Below are 24,996 nucleotides of genomic sequence, written 5' to 3' on the forward strand. Positions count from 1 at the left end.
CTTCGCAACGTCTTGATATTTGTTTTGCATCTTTGTGCATGTATGGCCAGTAATAGCCTTGCATTTTTGCTCTATGTGCCAAAGTCTTCCCCCGCTATGATTGCCAGCATCCCCACTATGTAACATTTTTAGCACTTTTTCTCCTTCCTCTCGTGTCAAACATCTGAGTGATGGTCCATTAAAGTATTTTCGGTATAGAAACCCATCTCTTAATTCATAATTTGTTGCGCGGCTCTTTAACTTGTGTGTTTCCAATCTATTTCTTGGGGTTTCTCCTTTCGCCAAATATGCCTGAAGTTCTGTTCTCCAATCTGCGATATTGTTCGTTTGTTCTTCTTCTCCACCTTCTATCATCATTACGTCCACTTCTTCTTCATTATTGATTGATGGTGACAGAAGTGTCTGTATTTTTATGCATCTCGCAGTTGGATCTGTCATCATGCTTGAGATGAAAGCAAAAGCATCTGCGAGTCTGTTATCCTTCCTTGAAATGTGCCTCCATTTTATTTTTGGGATTTTCGCTGACAATTCTTCAACGAGCTTCTTATATTTCTTCAAGGATGGTCCATTTGTAGTATACTCTCCCTTTATTTGGCGAATAAATAGTTGCGAATCACTAGTGATCCTGGCATTTTCTAGTTTCATTTCTATTGCGAATTTTAAGGCATGTATCACAGCTTCATATTCCGTTTCAGTATTAGTGTATGCGAATTCCAATCTGAATGAAAAAGCCATCTTCACTCCTGGAGAAATTAAAACAATTCCAACTCCATTGCCTTCTCCATTTGATGATCCATCTACCAATATCTCCCATCTATTTGGTTCTGTTAATAAATCTTTTGGATCTCCATGTTCTTCTTCTATATCCATCATTTCTTTTACTGCTTCATCTTCTTCTAAAGGAAATTCTGCCAAGAAATCTGCAACAACTTGTGATTTTGGTGAAGAAAAAATTTCATATTTAATATCAAAGTGGCCTACTTGTGCATTCCATCTCTCCACTCTTCCTGATCTTTTAGAATTCTTCATCACTGATTCAATTGGTACTTTTGTTAATACCTTTATCTTGTGCGCTTGAAAATATATGCGGAGCTTAAATGATGCATAAACTAATGCTAAGATTAACTTCTCAATGTTTGAGTAATTCTTCTCGGCAGTATTAAAAGTTTTGCTAATGTAATAGATGGGTTTCTCCACTCCTGCGTCTATTCGCAATAACACAACACTTAATGCATGCGACGTCGTCTCAAGATAGATCAATAATTCTTCTCCTGATTCTGCCTTTTGTAAAATAGTTGTATTCATAAGATGTTCTTTGATCCCTTGAAAATCTTTTTCGCATTCATCAGTCCATTTGAATTTCGCCCCCTTCTTGAGTATATCGAAAAAATATTTGCATTTGTCTGATGATCGCGAAATGAATCTCCCCAGCGAAGATAAAAGTCCATTCAACTTCTGTACATCTTTTATTGTTGCGGGTGTTGGCATGTCACGAACTGCTTGCACTTTTTCTGGATCAACCTGTATTCCTTCCTTTGATATAATGTAGCCTAAAATTTTTCCCGATGCAACTCCAATAGTACACTTTTCAGGATTCAGTTTAATGTTATACTGCCGCATTTGCTCAAAAATCTCCCTCGGGTCCTGTACATGGTCTTTGGCTTCTTTACTCTTTACTAACATGTCATCCACGTATACTTCTAATGTTTTGTGTATCCATTTCGCGAACACCTTCTCTACCATTCTTTGTATGTCGCTCCGCATTTCGCAAACCAAATGGCATTTTCGTGTAACAATATAAACCTCTAGGGGCGGAAGAAAGCAGTATGTTCTTGATTCTTCAGCGAGAGGGATTTGGTTATACCCTTTGTACCCATCTAAAGACGATACCCTATCATTTCCCGCTGCGGATTCCACCATTTGAGGAATATCTGGTAACGGAAAACTATCTTTAGGACAAGCTTTGTTTAAATCAGTGAAATCTATGCAAATCCTTATTCCTTTGTTTTTCTTTGGGACAATGACCATATTCGCTATCCATTCTGGGTATTTAGCTTCTCTTATGATTCCTGCATCAAGCATTTTCTGTAGTTCTTCTTCTATTTGGGAATGGTAAGCTGTTGCGATTTTTCTTATTCTTTGTTTAAATGGTCTCACATTCTTGTTAATCTCCAACTTGTGCATGCAATTGATGGATCTATTCCCGGTATCTCATCCATGCTCCCTGCGAAAACGTCTTTATATTCTCGCAAAAGGTTAACAGTTCTTTCTTCTTCTTCTACATCCATCTTGGTTCCAATTCTCAATATTAGAGGTTCTTCTATAGTCCCAACGTTTACTTCTTTTGTTGGTTCTGCGGCAGTGTAACTGGACTTGGTTCTCCCATTGGTGTTGGTTCTTTTATTGTTTTCACAGGTCCTTCTCCTTCTTCCGAAATTTCGCTGGGTATTCCCTGCCTTCTTTTGCCCTTATCATATACTCTAAATTCTTCTTCTTTCTTTGCCTCCTTTGCCAACTTTCTGCGAAATTGTTTCCTTTTTTCTTGTCCTTCATAATGCTTTACTTCAATTTGATGACATAATTTCGCATTGTCAACATCTCCTCTGATTTCACCTATTCCATTTGGTGTGGGGAATTTAATACATTGATGCAACGTTGATACTACAATTTTATCGCATGTATCCATGGTCTTCCTACAACATATTATATGGCGATTCCATATCCACCACGCATAGTGTCACGTGTGTTTCGATCTCTCCTAGTGGAATTCGTACTACTATTTCTCCTTTAGGTTTTGTTGTGGATTTTCCAAAGCCATGAACATGATATGTTGAATTGGACATTTCTTCATATTTAAATCTCATTCCCCTGAACGCATGATAGAATATTATATCCACTGAACTTCCTGTATCGACTAAAGTTCTGTTCAATATCCATTCTTCCGTGGATTTTTTTGTTGTTCCATTCTCTTTTCGCGTAATAGGCACTGTAATAACCAATGGAGATGTGTGGTTCATATTTTCTTTTGGTATTTCTGCAGCCATAAATGTGATTTTTTGCTTTTCCCAATCTTTCAAGGGTGATGTCTTTTCTACTGCCATAACCTTCCTTCCTTCAAAATTTCGTTTATGTATTCTTCCTTTGATGTTTTCATGGAATTCATTAATCATTATTTTTGTTATCATGTTACACTCCAATCTTTTGTCATCTTCATTGACTCTAATCATCTTTCTTTTAACTGGTTCACTGATTTATTTAATCACTTTCTTGATTTGAACAATTTCAACAACAATCTTCAACTTTCGATATTCATCTCCCTGTTTCTAGCGCCATTATGTAGTTGCAGGAAATCATACACTACACCCCTCATATGATTTCATTAACATTCAACTCATTTTAGATCAACAATGTTAATTTTATTGATGAATCTTTGAACAATCTTACAAGAAAAGATAAAGGAATCAAGAATAACCACTGCTCTAGGTTTTCTCTCTCCTCTTTACTTGCTTCTCACTCAGAAAAAGATCTCCCTCTCCTTTACAACTGAACGACTATTTATAAGGAAATACATAGTGGATGACAGCTAATCTGTCCTTTATTTTCGGATATGGCTTGCGACATTCTCGCAACCTTGCAAATGTTAATCTTGCAAACTCTCTAATTTTCGAAGGACTATCACATCTTTCTCATGATTTTAGCTGACGTCGTTTATTATATCATTTCTGAAATTGTTCTGCGACGTTGTTGTGTTGTGTTTTTGATAATTTCGCTGAGGCATTATCGCTGCGACATTATGATCCTACAGTAGAGTTTGAACTAACTAGATGGAAAGTTTTAGCAATCTCTTTCCACATGAAGTACCAATTGAACTAGAAACTAAGTCTGGGCAACAATGAGAGTTAGAAGTGTATTTGTCAGCAATAACTTTGCACCAAAGATTTTCTTTTTGATTAGTCTGGATCAAGATGAACTTCAGATTGTTCTCCTAAAAAACGACCAAGACTGATAGAGTTGTCAAAAAAAAACTGAATATTGCTTCTTCACTTAGGCTCTCGCTTTTAGAAGACTTTCAGGATTGATTCACTGATTAGGAATTGGAAGACATTGTGTTTCGAGTTGTCCTAATTTTCCTTTGTGTTTTATTTTCTCTTCTTTTATTTTTATCTTTCTTTCTTCTTGTTTTCTTTTCAGTTTACTTGTTCTCCGGTCTAAATTCTCTCTTGGGTGTTACAAGTAGGGCTGTCAATGGGTACCCATTACCCGGAACTGAAATCTGACCCAGAACCGGTAAATTCAGGTCGGTTCTGGGTCCTAAAGTTGGACCCATTAACAACTTAGGACCCGATGGGTATTACCTGTTTGGACCCGTACCCGATTATTATTTTTTTAGCAAAATTATAAGCATTTTGCAAGTTTTGACTTTGACTTTTTTATATTTTTCATTTTTTCTTACATTTAATCCTTATTTCAACATTAATAAAGAAAAAATAATAAGTTTTTATAGAAATAATTTTAGATTTAAATTAATATTTATTTTTCATTTTTTCTTACATTTAATCTTTATTTCAACCTTAGGGGAGCTTGGTGAAGATACTATTACCTTTTTAAAAAGGTTGAAGAATTGTTTGTTGAATAATGTGGCAAACGCTGGTTCTGACAGTTATCTTTTTCATAGAATAGGGGTGGCCATTCAAAAGGGTGTTGGGAGCTCAGCTTGTGGCGAGACTCTCATCCAACCTCATATTGTATGATCAAGTTAACAATTAGATGTATTTTTTGTGTTCGGATATTTATGATTAACAATAAATATAAATTCATAATTATTAAATCGAAAGAGCAAGAAATTAAGTTTCTAAGATTTTTTTTATAATTTTCTTAATACCCAACGGGTACCCGGAATTTTAAACGGGTCCGATTCTGGATCCACAAATTTAGAACCGGCCCGATTTTTATAAGTAGGATCTAGTTCCGAGTCTAGGGGTACTCGGAGGACCCGGACCCATTACAAGTCTTATGTGCCTCTTTTTCTTATCAGTGGAAAGTTTTTGCTTTATAGATTAAAAAATGTAGGAATTACCAATAGGTACTAATATAGTAGTCTTAGTTAGTGGCAGGTCCACCCACTAAAGCCCAGTAACCAGAGGTCCATAATTAAAACAAAAAAAGAAAATGGACCCAATTTTTTAAGCCTAGGTCCTGTACACGTGCGGAACACATGAAACATATTATTATAATTCCCAAAACACCCTCGAGTATATAAAACACAATAATGTGATTCATTTATGTAAAACACTAAAATAATCAAAACCCTCTTTTCATTTTCCTTTAAACCTTTTCTTTCAGAAACATCTCCTCCTCCTTCTCGAGGGTTTTCCTTCCCAGTTCTCAGATTTTCTCTTTAATGGCGGTCCGTTAAACATTGTGATTCCAGATATAAGCTGTTTCTACACTAAACAAGTCTCTCGATCTTCACTGCTGCTTTTCTTTCTACTAGTGCTTCCAATTAATCGCTCTGTCTTGGTAAGTCAACACTTCAGTTTAGTAATCTTTGCTTGAATGTACAATTTTTACATAATCACTTGAATTATCTTGATCTTGAATTGTTTGGTGATTTTTTCGATCTGTACACATATACGGTCCTTTTTGATGTTTGATTTTTCGATCTCCATGCTTTATTAGTTTATTTTCATGAAAATAGGTCAGATCTAGATGGATCCTCACATTTTTTGTTTATTTCGTTATGAGATTTTCCTATACTAGTTTCATTTTGTTAGTTTTAGATTTTTTTCACTTTGTTTTTCTTTATGAACCATCAATACATATATGATGTACTGGTAGTTTTTGATCAAAATAGTTCAGATCATGCTTGTTTGTTGTTACAAATTGTTTGGATCAGCAGTACATATATGGAATACTGAGAAAAATTGCTTTAATTTTGTTGTATTTATAGTTTTTTAATTTTTTTTTGCTTGATCTAGAAGTACATATATGCAATACTGAGATATAACTGTTTTGATTTTGTTGTAGTTGTAGATTTATAAATTTTTTTTGACATGCAGTTGATTTTAACTTATGAATCATAGGTACATATATGGAATACTGAAAAGAACTTCCTTAATTTGATTATCTTTTTGTTTTTCGCTTCAAAACCACGCTTGTTTGTAGATTCAGGTGTTATTATCCACAAGTACATATGTTAGATACTGATATGAAGTGCTCTTTGTTGTGTTTGATTCATAGTTTTGTCACCTTTTTAGTCTTATCCTTCAGTAAGTATGTTAAATACGGTAATATGTCTTTCGATTCTCTTATTTTTCATAGATCTGTCACATATTCTTGTCATGCAGTTGATTTGTAATTCAAGAATCTTTAGTACATATGTCACATAGTGATAGTAAGTGCTTTTTGTTGTGTTTGATTCAGTACGTGTGTGAAATACTGAAATAGATTCTAGTTTTGTTGATGTGTTTTACGCGGTACGTATTCACATACAGGTTTGTACTCGCCATTTTGCAGGTACAACCATGGTTTAATTTCTCTCCTTTTGGTATTGCTTCTTTTTCTCCCGCTGATGTACCTATGAAATCCATGAAAAGTAGATTACTGTGTAGAATAGGCTTTCATTGGTGTTTTCTTTTGCCGTGTGTTGTTTTTGCTGCTCAAAACCACCGTTACTCCATTGGTACTGCCTTTATAGTTCAGACATCAAATGATTCAAATTCTTGGTAGTGCTGAATGATCTGATAAAACTAATGTAGTGATCAAATTTTGGTGCTTTTAGGCAATTTAGATCTTCCTTTATAGTTCGTTATTATTAACCCATACTATTTAACTTCTCTGTAAGATATCATCATGTTGGTTAACTTGCAACTTTCGTTTCTTGGACATCAGGAAAATCCATATATGATCTTGTTTCTCCATAAAAATGACGTCTTTCTTCCTTCAGGAAAGTGATAAAATGACGTCTATTTGATATTTATTTGGTACCGTACCTATATACTGTATATGGTTCGTCCACACGTTTATTCGGATTACCAGCAAAGAGCCAACCGAAGAGGTACATTTCTGGAGTTGAAGCCTGTGCATACATGTTTAATACGAAAGCTAGCAGGATCTTGCTACCTTGCTTGGCATCACATTACATCCATGGATGATGGATATGGGCACAAATTACTAAGCTACAAACTACAGGTTTGGACCGGAAAGTTAAGTTCGTGTTGGAACAGTGTACTTTACTCAGTAACACTCAAGGTTGGGGTTCCTTCATTGATCCACCGAATTGCAATCCATGTGCTTGCTTAGAACCATTTTTATTTTAGATGTTAAATTAATGTCTCATTTTCAGGTTCGGCTCTTCTTAGATTTGATTAAGCTACTGCTGATAAAAAAATTCTCATTATGTGGTAACAATCGACAGGTAAAATCATTGATAACCTCCCATGGTAATTTGAATTTAATTACACCCCTTTTAAATTTTATGGCTATGATTGAGGAAAACTATTATGTTAGCTTCGGGGTAAAGCGCAGCTTATGCTGAAATGTCTTCTCATTGTTGATACTAATGTTTTTTTTTCTTTTTCTTAATGTATTAACTGTTGTGTTAGATGCTTTGGATTAATGGAAGGGGCATCAAGAATGCCAATTATGTGCTTCCAGTTTAGTGTTTTGGTTGTCGATTAACTGTAAGAAACTAGCAAAAACAAAAAACATAGTTGCACGACTTATTTCAGCAGAAGTAATATAGTTTTTCAGTTATATTATGACTGGATTTCTATGAGATTGCTGCTTTTGTTGACTAGACTTCGATGTATTTATGCAGGATTTATTGGTGGAGACCGCAACAGAGCAGGATGGCTCAGTCAGTAATATCACCGTGCAGCCCACAGTTTTTCAGGTTCATTAAATTCTGGATTTATTGGTGGAGACCATTTGTCGTGCATTATGAGTTTTATTTGCATTGGTTTGTATGGTTCCTCAAATTATGTTTGGGCATAAGTTATGTCACCTATGATGAACGTTTTAATTTTTGTGTGTCTGCAGGCATTGACACTAGCAGTACGTAAAGCGAGTCAATCTATATGCAGTTAAGAAGAAAACGATAATAGAAGATCCTTGCTTTTCCCGCAGAAGCATGGCAATACAGTCGAAGAAAAATTATAATCATCACAATGTATGTGATGTAATACGTTTTCTAATTTATTTATCATTGATTCTTACAGATTTGTACTCTACCTGGAAGCAGTGCAGCAAATATGTACTCGAATTTGTAAGCATTCAGATATATAATCGGATTTGTAAGCAGTACGACAGATATGTACTCAGATTTCTAAGCAGTGCGACAGATATGTACTCAAATTTGTAAGCAGTGTAGCAAATATGTACTCGAATTTTTAAGCAGTGTACCAGATATGTACTCAAATTTGTAAGCAGTGTAGACACACACGTTTGGTAGTAATGGGCATTATGGACATTTCCATGTTTTAATTAATTTTGGACCTCCGGATAAAAAAAAATCCGGTTGGACCCTACTATAAATAACTATATGGACCTAGGACCAAACAAGAAATTTCGGTTAAAAAATACATATATTTTTGTAGGAAATATATTATTGATGTGGCCGCATCCTAATTTTCTGAAAAAATGCCATGTTTCCTTGTATGTGTCCGCATCGTGTCTCCCAGCTCAACTCGCCGGTAATAACCAATCATAACGATAAACTTTACATATTTAAACGTGAGTATTGAAGCAATTTAAGTTAACGTTCCACATTGATTGTTTTTTGGCAAACTAAGGTTGGGCTTTGCAAAAGGAGGTGCCATAAGAGGCTTTATCGCTTTGTTCATCTTTCTATTCGTCATTTTGTCAAGGGTGCGACCGGTGGGATCGGGTCCTTCATTCTCACTCATCTCTTTAGTTCTTCTTCTCTTTTGTAATATTTATACCGAACTTTTATTGAGCAGTGTTGTGATAATCTCTCACAGTTTTTGATCTTGAATTTGGTCATGTTCAGGTATCTATGCTAGAGTGGAAGAGTTAAATGGACGCAGAACGGCTACACATATATGTGCTCAAACTGAAGATTACGGTCAAACAATACTGAAACATTGGGCATTGAAGGGTTACAAGGTCACCAGTCCGGTATGTGATGCTTCCGTTACAGGTGAATGAGAGAAGTTTAAAAAGTAGTATCCTCAATTTTTGGGGTCCTTGATAACAATGTTGGCAGACGAATATAAATTGGAAGTCATGACTCATGATTTTGCTTACCATTTCTCTAAACTGTCGCGTCCACTTAAAAGCTTCTACATGATTGTTTCATTTTTCCATCGACAAAAACAATTACTCCATTGACTTGGTGGTTGTTATGATATAGCAGTGGTGGTACCATAAACTCCGTTAGAAAAGGGAGGTTGAATGATACTTGATCGTTGTTAACCAATTTGATTTCTTACCCAAACGAGAAAAGGTAAACAGCAAAAGCAATACAGACAACACAGTAAAACGGAAATGACCTCTCCAGGTTACAAAGATTGGAGGGAAAAGGTTTACTGGTTCAGTCTTTGATGTTTCAGTTCCGGCTGAAAGAAAGAAGTTAATAAAAACTGTTTCCAATGTATGTGATGCCAAACTTAATATTCTTGCAAGTAATTTAATAGCATCATCATTTTCATCACTATGTTCATAAGCTTAATAACTTGATTATCTCATGGATTTTTCCTTCAAATTCAAAGAAAAAAAAGTATCTCATGGATTACTATTTAGGTCATAAACCTTGATAGAGCAACCATGTATAAGTAGTCTCTTGGTGCACTCTTGGTGCAGTACCTGGTTCAGAAGGAATAATTGTCCTACACACTGGGGTAGTTGGGCAGACATTTGTGCGACAATCTGCTGGTTTGTCTGGATGGCTCGGTGTGATATGACCTTTCAACGGGAAACAAAAAAACCAATAGCAACAGGAATACAGATCATGAATGGCAAAGAAAATGTCTACCAGAACATTCAGGAAAGAGAGTAAGAGGTGAATTTTAACCATAACTATCTATCTATCTATGATCCTAAAACTGACCTGACAGGAAGCATCACAACTTGCACAGGAATGAAAAGAAGCATCAAAGTCAGAGTTTCAATGCAGGGTGGAAGGAGAGCAGCATTAGAAGCTAATGCTAATAGATGGCTATCATTTTGAAATGCAGTAAAATCAATCTAGCAGGAGTAAATAAAAAGCTCACCAGTCGGATGAGACGACACCCGGGATCTATCGCCTGGCAAGCAAACTGCATGACCGAAGAACTTTGAATTTAAATCTCATTTCAGTATCTTAGTTTGTAAGGATCTAGAATCCAAAAACTTCAACAATCTCAGTCTGTTAGCCAGTATAGGCTACAAGCATCAAAACCAGGTTAACTGGTTAAACATTTCGCAGCTTGCTGCATTTATGTAATGTTGTTTCTCTGCCTTTATAAAAAAAAAGGAATACTGGCACATCCTTTCTTAAAAGCAACTGGTTCAGGATGCGTCGTTTGGAGTCATTGCTTTACAAGCTAAAGTTTTTTATAAGGTGTAAAGTTTTTGATTTCCAACACTGAGTTTCAGAATTCTAATCTCAAGCTATATTATTATCTCCAATAAGTAGCTATCAACCAAATAACCAAGAACTTGCCTGTGTGGGCAAAAGATAAGATTCGAGTCAACTGTGATATACCATGGTCAAACGGTTATCACAACCCCTCACCTCCAAACGATAGAACTTGACCTGTTAAGTTTTTCTACCTCCCAAAAGCTGGGCATTGTCTAAAACCTACCGATGTACTAATAAAAGCTTATTAGAAATAAAACCAATTACTTCCTTTGATGCTTCCCTATGAACATCAAGGTACTTCACTGTAAAGCACACCCGATCCATATATAACTAATATGTTTATGGACAGCAACATCTCTCTAAGATTGTTTCCAGCGCAGATGCTGAAAGACAATGAGCACCTAGCAAGCATCATCTCACAAACCCCAATCCGGTGCATTGGAGAACCAAGTGAAGTTTCATTTCTGGGTGCATCGTATGCCTCCCAGTTGCTTCTTACATCACTGGCCAAGTTATTTGTGTAGATAGCATATTTTCAGTTGATCGTTTCCACCCAATACATGACTAGTAGCTATGAGAATTTGATATTCCTACATTTCAGTAATTGGTACATGTGTGATTGTTGGAAATATGAATCTAGTTCCTATATTTATCGTTTCTCTTTATTTATACCTCGTTATGCACTAAATCTCTACTTCCAGAAATTACAGAACAATAGTCTTATGTCTGTGTAAGAAATGCAACAAACTGGCTAACAGAGATAAGACAACAAAACAGAATCTCCACCGGAAGTTTGGTCAATACGATAAGAAAAATAAAATGTATAACGATCAACTAACCATGAACATATGCAGTGGCAGAAAATTATAAACCATACTCCTATAGCAACATAAAACTAAAACCCCGAATCTTCTCAATAGACATAAGCCACATAACATTCAACACTGAACCTCCCCCACCTATACTATTAAGAAGACAAAAACCAGCTTATGATTGAGTGAGTCAAAAAAAAAACCTTAAGAAGTTGGTGACTTCAGTTCCTCCAATGCACAAACTGGCTAAGGGAGATACGACAAAACAGAATTTCTACCGTAAGTTTGGTCTATATGCTAAGAAAAATAAAATGTGTAGATGTATAACCACGAACAGATGCAGATATTAAGTGGAAAAAAAATTATGAACCATACTCCTATAGCAACATAAAACTAAAACCCCGAAACTTCTCAATAGACATAACATTCAACACTGAACCTCCCCCACCTATGCTATTAAGAAGACAAAAACCAGATTATAATCGAGTGAGTCAAAAGAAGAAACCTTAAGAAGTTGGTGATTTCAGTGCCTCCAAAGCCAACGATGAGTATTCACGAACCAAATCAATCCTTTTCAAGAACAACTCCGTCTCTGCAACCTGTAAGTCCTTCCATTTCTTTTCAAGTGTCTTCCCCTTTGTAGGATCAATCAATCGAAAAGCTCTTCTATTTAGAAAACTTTCCAAACCGGGAGGTGGCCTAATAATTTGCTCCTTAGACAGAATCAATTCATTCAATCCAAAACTCTCTTCTTCTTCTTCTTTTTCAACTGTTGCTTTCAATTGATCAGCAACATCATCTACCTTAACACCTTCTTCATGTTTCTCCGAAACACCTGCATCATTACTAGCTTTTTTCTTCCTACTCTTACTCTTACCGTTTGTAGCACCATCCACCTCAATTGTTTCACCTTCACCATCTTTTCCTTTTTTCTTTCTACCATCATTTTCTTGTTTCCTATCAGCACCCCATATCATCTTTGACAACTCATAACAATTCTCAAAATGGGATTTGGAAAATGTCAACACTTCCCCACTCATCTCTTTGGCCTCATTCTGCCTATATCTCACTTTGGCATGTCTAATTTTGCTAGACAATTGCTCCTTACTAACATCAGAATCAATAGAGCCCTCAATAAACTCATAAAAACCATTTGAATCAGTATTAGGGCATTTACCTTTCTTGATATAATCAACCATTCCTTGCAGAAGAACAATCTCACCTTCTTCAGTCCACACTCTCGCTGATTTCTTCTCAGACTCTTCTCCACCATTCGCATCATTGTTCTTCTTCCTCCGTTTTGCGGATTTCTCTGCTTGAACCCGTGGTTTGGCAGCAGGAGTAACAGCAGGACGTTTGGCAGGAATGGAAGTGTGTTTGGGTTTCTTGACTTCCTTTTCCTTTTCAATTGGGATTTGTTCATCAGATTCCGAATCATCGTCAGAGTCTTCTTCTTCTTCAGCATATTTAGATTTGGATTTAGAGTTTGGAACAACATAGAATCTTGATTTCTCAGTTTCTTCATCATCATCTCCGCCTTCTTCTTCTTCTTCTTCTTCTTCGCTATCGTCACTTTCTTCTTTTTTGTTGTTAACTACTTCCTCTTCGACCTCTCTTTCTTCTTCAGAGGCAGAAGAAGATGAAACAGAAGGTAGATTCTTTAAAGTCATTGTAAGAAATTAGGGTTCAAGGTTTAAGGAAATTGAGAATCCGAGAGAAGAACCAGAGGTTTTATAGGGTTCGAAATCTGTCTCGAGAAAAAGCTGAATATAAATCGAGAGGGAGAAGAACGAGAGGTTTTATAGGGGTTCAAAATCTGTCTCGAGAAAAAACCGAAAATAAATCGAGAGAATTTTGATGTTTTAGGGCAAATACTGTGCGAATAAGCAAAAATAATCCAAATTTGATGGACCACGCGTAGGGCTGCCAATGGTTGGGTAAGGTTTTGCCTATACCATAGCCGAGATCATGTGGAACGGTTTCCAAGAACTAAAATTATGCATCCTATGGTTTACTTGGGGGTATTTTACATTTGTTAAATGAGATTTCGATAATTTTCATATCAAAACTAGTAATAAAAATACAAGGTGACCAAACTTGTGGTACAAAAATCCCACTCAAATATTGGGATCCATTAAAACTCCATCGTAAACAAAATTGATACAAAAACTTCAAATTTTTAAAAATTGATACAAAAACCCCAAATTTAAATGTTGGTTTCATCAAATTTTATTTTGGTTTCATCATAAAATTTGATGAAACCAACATTTAAATTTGGGGTTTTTGTGTTAATTTTGTTTTGATGGGGTTTTTGTGTTACTTTTGTTTTGATGGGTTTTTTGTGGAAGGATGGTGACACCTCTGGGGTTATAACTCGCGGACCGAATATTTTTTATTTGTGTGACTCGCGGAGAGTTTTTGTGATTTTTTTTTATGAAAATCTTATATATTAAAAACTAGCAAATATGGTACAATATGTTTACAGTTTCATTTTTATTGAATACATTGGAGTAAATGCTAGATTTTTGAACTTTTTGTTGCAATTTTGAAGACATTTATTGTACTCCCTCCGTACCTATATTATATAGGCGGAATTTCTATTTTTCCTTGTACCACTATATAGGCGGAGTCCAAATTTAAAAATGATTTTTTACTTCTACTACCCTTATTTATTTCCTTGGGAATCATCACAATTTAGTGTATGTCTCTAACATTGGGAATATAATTAAGGGTAAAACAGGAAAAAACATAAAAATTTATAAAATCAAAAAGATTTCTTAACCTAAGAGATTTTGACTACTCCGCCTATATATGTGGTACGGAGGGAGTATATTTTTTATCCTCGCTTCCTTGGCAATGAAGTCCTCTGCAGTGTTATGTTTTCTATTTATGTACTTCACTTGAGCTTGGGCAATTCTCTCAATATTGCCTTGGCTTCCTTGAAAGAGTTTTTTGTTGTCCAGGGGGGTTTCGAATTTACCTTATTGATGGTGTCCGCCAGAGCTTTGCAGTCGGTAACAAAGGATACACTTGACAAGACATTCTCTTTTAACCAAGTAGCTACTTTTAACAAGGCTTTTGTTTCCGCATGAAAAGCTGAAGTAGCCCACTCCGATCCCGCTGATATATGCATGAAATTCTCATGATTCACTGAGTATAGAAAAAAAGGTGTAACCCATTGAAGAATCGTTTTTCCTAAAATATGCATCAATAAAGATTATTCAATATGTGTTTATGTCGGACCAGTTATCCCTGACCAGATTTCCTTTATTTTGGACGATTCCCTTTAGGATAACTTTAGTAGGAGTAGAGTTCAGAAACCTTATTGTGACTTGTAGAGATAGAAAAATGAGATTTGTAAAGAGTCCCTCTGATTTATAGAGACAAAAAAATGTAAAATACCTTATCAAAAGTTCAAAACTTCTACCATTTTCCTTTATAATGTTGTTATATACCTAAGTTTTTATTCTTTTTATTCCATTCATCTCACATTTTATTTGTTATGCTATCTCGTCACTGGTTTACTGCAAAAATGGCTCGTTCCTTGGTATCGGCTAAAAAAAAAATGGTTTACCCACAAAAACAAATATTCCCAAAATTTCCAAGTCCCCAAAATATCATCTCTTGGGGAGAGATTTCTACCATGGTTATTTTCCTAAAAAAAGTCTCACCAAATCTCTGAAAACAACAGATCAATGACTTCCAATTCTCCTTCGAATAACAGGGTGTTGGAGTGACTCTTATGAAATATTAATCCAATAACACGGAGTTTCAGAGAATTTATATGACTTAAAACAAATCTCTAACCAATAACAAGAGACACTAATGGACTCTCCAAAAATCTCTATGGACTAACAGTAGATTTGGAAACTCTCTGGAAGTCATTTGAAATCTCAATTGACTACCTCCCTGTTACATTCCCTCCTCTAGAAGTTTTTAATTAGTAACACATCTGATTGATATTGTTTCCGTCCAATTGCAGTTAGTTGACTCAGTAGCATTGCACGTGTGGCAAATATAAAATTTATTTTGATAAATTTTCCGAAAGACCCTCACCTTCTTCGTTAGTAATTTAATCACGAAACCTAATAGATTTCTTGAAGAAAAAAAATAAATCTTCAAACAGACCAAACTCAAACACAAAGGAACGTAATCCACAACATTAATAACGTCTGCTTACTCTCTCCTCAAAAGAACCTCCAAGAAAGTTCTCAACGGCTAATCAAGAGTAAATTATGGAGCTCGACGAGGTAAGTGAACTGTTATAGTTTGGGAATATGGGATTATATCAGAGAAATGCATCATTAGACATCGTTTGATATAAAATAATCTCAAAAAAGAAAAATTGGAATGATTTAGGATCTGATTTGGGTTTATCGTCGAAATATTTCAATTGGTTTGACATTACGGACATGGTTCTTGAAATGACGAGGGTACCAAGTATACCACAATCTTTCGGATATCAACCTATAAGTTCTATACCTTGCGTGATGTAACCGAAATCTTCATGGATAACTCAATATTATCTAGCACTTAACTAATATATATTTCCTGATATATGTTTTGATTTCTGGTAAAGAAAAATATATTAATTTCGAAAATCTCAAAAAGGTTCTCTATTATTTCGGTTTGGGATCTCATCTTGAGTATCAAGGAATATCTTTGAACAATTAAGAAATAAGAATTCAACACATGTTCAAATTACTCATTATGTAGACATCTTGAACTTTCCTATTTTGCAAACCCAATTTCTAAATCACACAAATCCTGAAGTGTATGTGACTTAGATAAATCGGTTTTGCCTATTGGTACCGGTTCTACCATGACTCCTAAAACAAGTTAGGATCGGTTCTACCTTGACTCCCAATATAGGTAGGGATCGGTTCTACCTTAACTCCCAACATAAGCTAGGATCGGTTCTACCTTGATTCCCTATATAAATTTAGGATCGGTCCAACCTTAAGATCTTCAATGAAAACCGGACCATCAATCCTTTTGATTTCTTTTCGAATACGAAACAAGTTCGTAAGTTTATTTCCTTAAACTCATGTAATTAAACATAGTTTTTCTAGGTATGAAATCAAACCTATGTTCACTACATAATGTAGTAACGAGTTACAAATATTATATCGATGTCGCAATTAGGAAGTCCAAAAGATAAGCATTATACTTTGTAGTTCAATATACCAATATAAAGCACTTATCAGTATTGATATATTATTCCTTGACACTTTGATCACAAAATAATGATCTAGTCTATTATACTAGAGTTTCACACATATAACTTCGCATGTTATGTTTTCAATCAGAAACAACTTGAAAGCTTACGATATAGAAATGGAAACAAGTCAAGTCATGTATTACTAACCTCAAGTGCAAGGATGATGTTATCGTCGATGTCGATACGTATTCGAAATCTTCAGGTCTTCAGAGTAATACATGTATGTCTCAACATTTATATACTTCCTAGTCTAGTAACCTGCACATATTCAATATGACAACCAAGCGAATTATAAGTTTTGATACGAAAATATGACAACCAACCTTGACATACCAACACTTGGTGGGTGCAACCGAGAAATGCTCTAATAATCTCCCCTTTTGTCAATTTTAGTGACAAAACTCTATTATACATGGAGCGTACACGAATTAATAGATACATATATTACATGACATAACATTCTCTTAACTCATTCTTCATACGCTTGATTTCAAGTTTCAACAGCTCAATAACCTGTACATATTCAAAATAAATGATGTTGCTAACGCATTTGAATAACAAAAGCTTTACTCCCACTAAAGGAAAGCTAGGTAGATATTTAATCCTAACTTATTTGTTATTCCTCTTTTGTAGTATGAAGTTGAAAAGATGAGGGTACCCAAATATACCTCAATCTAAAACTTTTCCACCTATAAGTCCTCTTACCGAAAGTGATTGTCTATGGACTGAGTCGAGACAATACAACGAATCGGTTCACACTTCGTGTGATCATCTATGGATACGAGAGCGAGACAATACGACAACGAGATAACTTGTGTGATTGACTATGGATACAAGATCGAGACAATAACACAAAGAAAGTGTGATTACTTGATAATAGGTTCAGACTTAACCAAACTCTATAGGATTGCTATCAAGTAATTACGGAATTAACGTTTGTGTAATTTACGTTAAATTATAATAAAAATAATTATAATTCCGGAAAACAAAAGTATATGACACAGCAAGATTTTGTTAACGACGAAACCGCAAATACAGAAAACCCCGGGACCTAGTCCAGAATTGAATACTCTCAGAATTAAGCCGCTATAAAAAATCTAAACCAACTTCGTATAGTTGAGACCAAGCAACTAAAACTATAGTTCACCTAGTTTCTTCAGTATCCCTGCGCTTCCGACATTCAATAAGTGCACGCACTGGAACAATTCCTTTGGTTCGTATTCCAAATAGTAAAGGAACAACAAATATGTTCGGTAACAACTCTTTTCAAACAAAGTGATATGAGTTTTACAAAGGCTCTTCCGTTTAACCAATAAACTTCTTTGTCGGGTTCTAGATCTATCTAACTAACAAATACTAAGTAGTCATGTTTAGACTATGCAATCAATAATAGGATCCACCAAGATACTATATACTGATGTCGATCTATGCAACTAATCAATCAAGTCTATCAAAGATAAACCGATTATAGTTGGATCCCAGCTGATCAAGTTTTTTGCACACCAAAGATTATGACACCAATAAGAAATCTTCTTTGTCTTCAAATCTTCTTAGATCTTCAATAAACACATGCACACCACAACTTGAATCTTTTGTGATCTCTGTTAACAATGGATTATCACAAGACGTCTTTAGATCTAAAAACAGTTCTAAAGATCCCGTCGAAACTTCGATCTAATTTGAGTGAATCTTATATCAGAAGAGAAGATTCTCAAGCATAAACAAACTAGGTGCAATCAAAGTTTAACAACCGTTAGTTAATCAAATCAATCGAAAACTAATAATACTGCAATTATCTAGTTTCCCACCAACGGTACTCGTAGAGCTTCTCAATCCCAAAGAAGTCTTTAAAACGAGTGGTCGTAAGAGATTTCGCCTAATTAGGGTACTTTCCTCTCCGGATAGACGGCTCCATCAGTAACAACACAACTTGGTAGTTTTGCTGGCTCTGAGGATTAGTTTGCTCGAAATGCAAACTTAGGTATTTATAGACCAAGGAAGTTTGGACACCAAGGAATTTCTAAAACCAAATGTTCTCAAGATATTCAATAGATTCCCAAATCGGTTTTCATAATTCCTGGAAATGCTTTGTCCAAATATATACCGAAATCTCACTAGAAAATCTCCAATTAATAAATGCAAATTACCAATTTTTATTTTCCAGAGATATGCATTTAATTGCTGGTAATTAAAAGCATATAACACTAAAAACCTTAATTAAAAGATTCTCAATTTATTTCGGTACGGGATTCTCCTTTAGTTATTAAGGAATATCTTTGAAAAATAAAAGATAAGAATTATTGCACATGTTCAAAGTATGTCAACATCTTTATCTTTGTAAATCCATTTTCATATTTACAATCTTGGAAGCGATTTACCACACTTCCAAACGAGTTTATAATTGGTTCATCTGATTTCCAAGAACTATATGTGATTGATCAAATACCAATTATCAAATCACTAATCATGGGTTTACGGTTCTACCAAACACAAGGATCGGTTCTACCTCCATATGGTTACTGGGACTAGTTACATCATTACCAGGATCGGTTACCATATACTAATGGTATTACTTGTGATTGGTCACACCAGTTACCAGGATCGGTTACACCAATTACCAGGACCGGTTACACCAATTACAAGGATCGATTACACACTCTTTTGTGATCAGTCACACCAATTACTAGGATCGGTCACACCAATTACAAATATCGATCATACCATCTTAGGTGATTACTTAGGATCGGTTGCGTTAATAAAAGTCATACCAATACATAAGTCATGTATTGTGAAGAGTTTTACCGAGATACATAATAAATTATGATCGGTTGTACTAATCACACATATTGGTAATCCAAAGATATGCAATGAATAACAATACCAATAATCCTAGTGATTTCCCATTCGATTCACAAAACAAGTTTATGAATGTACTTCCTTTAAACGAATGTAAACATTGTTTCCTGGGACGAAATATTCACCCATACCCATACACATAATCATAATATCATTCATACGATTATATCGATGTCTTATATACGAAGTTCAAAAGATAAGCGTTATACTTCGTATTGTAATTCCTTAATACTATGTCTATCTACTAGAGTATAATCATTCACAGCTTCGCAGTTATATTTTCAATATAAGACGACTTGAAAGATACGTTAGGAATGAAACTGTTCAAGTCAAAATATTACTAACCTTAAGAGGAAGGATGATGTCGTCGATGTATCTATTTACTTCTTCACATTCTTCAAGTCTTCGAGTAGTACTTGTATGTCTCATATCCTAATAACTTTCTAGTTTAACCTATACGAAGTTGACCCTAGTACATAATCAAGCGACTCTTTAAATAATTGATAGTTTTATTCAAAATAGACCTTATACAATTATTGAAAGGTATCAAAAACCGATGTCTATTTTCCTGGATTAAGTATATGACTTAATCTCTAGTGGTCCTCTTATTGTTTACTGAGGTTTCATCAGTACTCAAACTTTTGAAGCAAGTTTCAAGGGACTTATCCGCATCCACTTCCTGTTTCTCAAGTTCTTCAACTAGAACCTTAAGTTCAGCAAGAACAGATTTTGTTTCATCGATTCTGTCTTTGAGCCAATCTTGATGTCGAACTGTCATTATGAGATTGGTTCTTAGTTCTTCAAAACCTTGGATATAGTTAATCATACTATCAGAACGTATCCACTTGGTTTCCGTTGAATCTTGAAAGTTGTAAGCCATCAGACATGACTCATCTTGAGATCCATTCGAACTATCGGAATCATAATTAGACATGATTTTTGATATGTTTTTATTCTTCCTATCTGTATTAATTCCTTGACAATCCTTAACCTTTTGAGCTTTCTCTTTATTAGCCTTTGTAACACTGCGAGTTATTGGAGGCATGCACGGTTATTTAAATAGGGATTAATCAGGGTTTCTTAATACAAGCAAGAGATTGTTTCTCTTAAGAAGAAACAAATTTTCGGACCGAAAAAAACTTGTGGAATACCGAAAATATACATTGAACATATTTTGTTTCCTTTTTCCGAACTTCTCATGCCATAAGGTTTATTAAAATTCAAAAATTTCAAATAAAACCTATTTTTGGAAGATCATGTTAAACAGAAACACTTTTTAGACAAACATGGGTTCGCAGCTATCCATAAATTGCCTCAGATTTTTCTGATAAAAAGACACAAACAAAAAATTATGAGCACGAATTAGGATGAGAGTACACAATCTCCATACAACTAGGTTGTATTCTAGCTTACAATGAGTATTTGAAACATAATTCATGTTTCTCTTTGGGAATTTCTGCCCAAAATAGTTTCTCCCAAGAAGGTGATCCTTCCTTGATCTAACGATATGATCATTAGGAGAAACTATACTGACGTGAGAATTTTCAGAGATGGATAAATCTTTCATAATTCTGTCACTGAGATTTTCATAAGATTTTCTCATTCTAAAGATTTACTTATGATGCACATCAGCATGATTGTGTGAAACAATTATCAGAAATTTCTGATTGTTTCCTTTGGCAGAGATTTTCTCTTTCCCTTTCTTCTGGAGTCGTTCTTCATCAAAACAAGAACTATTTCGATATGGGTGAGGAGGAACCTTTTCCAGAATCGATTATCAACTCTTACTCCTGATTCTTTTGAGTTGATTTTATCGAACTATGGTAAATTCTGTCTTTCTACTGAGGAATGATCTTTCAGTTTTTTAAGACAAGAAACTTCTTTCAATATTTTTACCACCGTATTTTGAAGAAGTATAAGTTTCATGTCAAGTGACTGAAAGTTGTATTCCTGAAGATCACGTTCACGGAATCGGTTCAAAGTTTCCTTTTGGACAAGATTTCGTCTGATCATCAGTAGATATAGAAGATGGTTTTTTATCCTCTTCTGACTTGATGTAGTTAGGCAAACTACCATCATCATGATCTGTTTCAGATGTGATCAAACAAGTTTTGTCATCACAATCTCTCAAAGTCGAGCAAGGACTTTTGGTTTCTTCATCAGAAGAAATTATAACAGAATCATTAGTCAGGGTCATAGGATGAGTCTCTTGATCTTTAGCAAGAGACTTACCAAGAGCTTCTAATTTGACAGCGAGATCCATATTCTCTTTGGCTAGAATATTTAGTTGAATGTCTTTATCTCTGATCTCATTTTTAATAAGATTTGACTTTGTCTTTAATATTAGCATTTTTGTAGACAAATATTTTATAGGCTTTAGGAGTTTTACCAACTCTTTATCAGCATCTTGTTTTCCATCAGAAAAAGACTCAGATGTACTCTTGATATTCGTAACTCCTGGATGATGTGTTAATGAAGTGGTAACATCATCAACTTTTGAGTATTCATACTCTTGAAAAACGTTAACTGAATCAGACATAGATTCAATTATTATAGGTTGGATCGCACCAAACACAGATTGTTAGATCTTTTCGTGTTTGCCTACTCTGATACCAAATTGAAAAGACGAGGGTACCCAAGTATACCTCAATCTAAAACTTTTCCATCTATAAGTCATCTTACCGAAAGTGATTGTCTATGGACTGAGTCGAGACAATACAACGAATCGGTTCACACTTCTTGTGATCGTCTATGGATACGAGATCGAGAAAATACAACAACAAGATAACTTGTGTGATTGACTATTGATTCTAGATCGAGACAATACAACAAAGAAAGTGTGATTACTTGATAATAGGTTCGGACTTAACCAAACTCTATAGGATTGCTATCAAGTAATTACGGAATTAATGTTTGTGTAATTTACATTAAATTATGATAAAAATAATTAAAATTACCGAAAACAAAAGTAAATGACACAGCAAGATTTTGTTAACGAGGAAACCGCAAATGCATAAAAACCCCGGGACCTAGTACAGAATTGAATACTCTCAGAATTAAGCCGTTATACAAAATCTAAACCAACTTTGTATAGTTGAGACCAAGCAACTAAACCTATAGTTCACCTAGTTTCTTCAGTATCCCTGCACTTCTGACATTCAATAAGTGCACGCACTGGAACAATTCCTTTGGTTCGTATTGCAAACAGTAAAGGAACAACAAATATATTCGGTAACAACTCTTTTCAAACAAAGTGATATGAGTTTGACAAAGGCTCTTCCGTTTAACCAATAAAATCCTTTGTCGGGTTATAGATATATCTAACTAACAATTACCAAAGCAGTCGTGTTTAGACTATGTAATCAATAATAGGATCCACCAAGATACTATATACTGATGTCGATCTATGCAACTAATCAATCAAGTCTATCAAAGATAACCCGATTATAGTTGGATTCCATCCGATCAAGTTTTGTGCACACCAAAGATTATGAACCCAATAAGAAATCTTCATTGTCTTCAAATCTACTTTGCTCTTCAATAAACACCTGCAGACCACAACTTGAATCTCTTATGATCAATCACGTACAAAACGGAGTCTCTTAACAACGGATTATCACAAGACGTCTTTAGATCTAAAAACTGTTCTAAAGATCCTGTCGAAAATTCGATCTAGTTTGAGTGAATCTTATATCAGAAGAGAAGATTCTCAAGCATAAACAAACTAGGTGAAATCAAAGTTCAACAACCGTTAGTCAATCAAATCAAATCGAAAACTAATAATACTGCAATTATCTAGTTTCCCACCAACGATACCCGTAGAGCTTCTCAATCTCAAAGAAGTCTTTAAAACGAGCGGTCGTAAGAGATTTCGCCTAATTAGGGTGTAGATGGTGGATTTTCGACAAAGGCTAAAATCGTAAACCCATAATTCTACGTACTCCCGATCCAGCAATCAGATGAGTATTGAGGCTCATATCTCTTATCGAAAGCATGAAAGCTCATGCCGCGAGAATCTCTGACTGAGAATACTGTCTCTCAGAGTATATGTAGATGTGTAGTCTCTCAACTGAGGAAACGACATATCTCATAAATACTGATCAATTTCAGTAAATACTTCTATATAGAATCGAAAGATTGGACGGCTCCTAGACAGCTTGTCTGCTAGTATAGAGCAATGACGTCTTCAGGATGTAACAATGTTTTCCTGACTATATAAAAGAAATATTATGCTTGAACAAGCTCATATCACTCAATTCCTGAATAATTAATGCTCCTAGACGATCGTACTAGTATAGAGCTCTCAACTAATTATTCCTAAATCATTAGATTCATTAACTGAATCCCTGGAAAATATTCTAGGTTTTCGTAACATTTCGTTACTTCAATTCATGGTTCTTCCCAACAGAACTCCATGGGTTAGTAATAATTATTCAACACACGGGCATCTGAGCACTATCGAATAAGCCCCGACCATAATGGTGCAAGTGTACTCAACAATAATGCACTAACGAGCACCTGAATGCACGAACGAGCATTCCAAAATACGAAGGAAACGATAAACCTATGCAAAATAGGAAGAAAATAATAAACAATAAAATATTAATCATGGCGCTGGGAGACTGGGCCCACCGGCCGGCCGGTCGTGTCGTGGCCAGTCCCACGTCCAAATTTATATTTTATCATATTTTTATTATTTTCCCTGATCTCATGAAAATCTCTTCATTTGAGCAAATATCCTTCATTTCATGAAAACTCCTTAAATTCATGAAATTTCCTTCAACCCATGAAAAATAATATAAAATTAGGGAAGCTCGTGGGACCGGGCCCTAGCCGGTCAGTCATGCCCAAGCCGGTCCCACATGTCCTTATTTTATTATTATTATTTTTTATGTTTCCTTTATCTCATGGAAACTCCTTGATTTCAACCAAACTCCTTAATTTCATGATATTTCCTCCAATTCATGAAAAATAATATAAAATTAGGGAAACTCGTGGAACCAGGCCCTAGCCGGCCGGTCATGCCTTAGCCGGTCCCACACGCCCCTTATTTTTTTATTATTATTTTTTATCTTTTCCTCATCTCATGAAAACTCCTTGATTTCAACAAACTCCTTGATTTTATGATATTTCCCTAAAATCATCATGAAAAATATTATAAAATTAGAAAAGTGCCTTGGGACCAGGCTCTTTGGCCGGCCGGCCATGCCTTGGCCATAGCCAGTCCCACACTTCATGATTCCTTCATTCTTATTATTATTTTTCTTCATCTCATGAAGTTTTCTCAGTTTCAGCAAAAATCCCTGATTTCTTCATACTTTCTCAAAATGATTGCTCAAACGCACATCAGAAAATATCAAAATTCTCAGGACTGAGACACGAACACTTTGATGACATGAGCATATTACCTTGACCGACCAAGGTTGGCTCTTTGGCTTGCAAGAGGCCGGTCCCATATATTTTCACCATTTGACCTAATTTGTTCATATTAGGTGCAAACTCTTCCAAACAATTTGGAACTTCAT

General features: G+C 35.1%; 1 protein-coding gene across 1 annotated transcript; it reads right to left on the reverse strand.

Moving 5' to 3' along the window:
- Positions 1-11,692: 11,692 nt before the first annotated feature.
- Positions 11,693-13,252, reverse strand: LOC113314450 (probable transcription factor At1g11510). The gene has a single exon (XM_026563240.1). It carries the CDS (start codon positions 13,062-13,064, stop codon positions 11,901-11,903), a length of 1,164 nt encoding a protein of 387 aa, XP_026419025.1. The 5' UTR covers positions 13,065-13,252; the 3' UTR covers positions 11,693-11,900.
- Between the last annotated feature and the right edge of the window lie 11,744 nt (positions 13,253-24,996).

The sequence above is a fragment of the Papaver somniferum genome, chromosome 9 (assembly GCF_003573695.1).
Source record: "Papaver somniferum cultivar HN1 chromosome 9, ASM357369v1, whole genome shotgun sequence".
Lineage (NCBI taxonomy): Eukaryota > Viridiplantae > Streptophyta > Magnoliopsida > Ranunculales > Papaveraceae > Papaver > Papaver somniferum.

Coding starts and splice junctions, on each gene's coding strand:
- LOC113314450 (XM_026563240.1), bottom strand. CDS start 13,064: ATGACTTTAAAGAATCTACCTTCTGTTTCATCTTCTTCTGCCTCTGAA.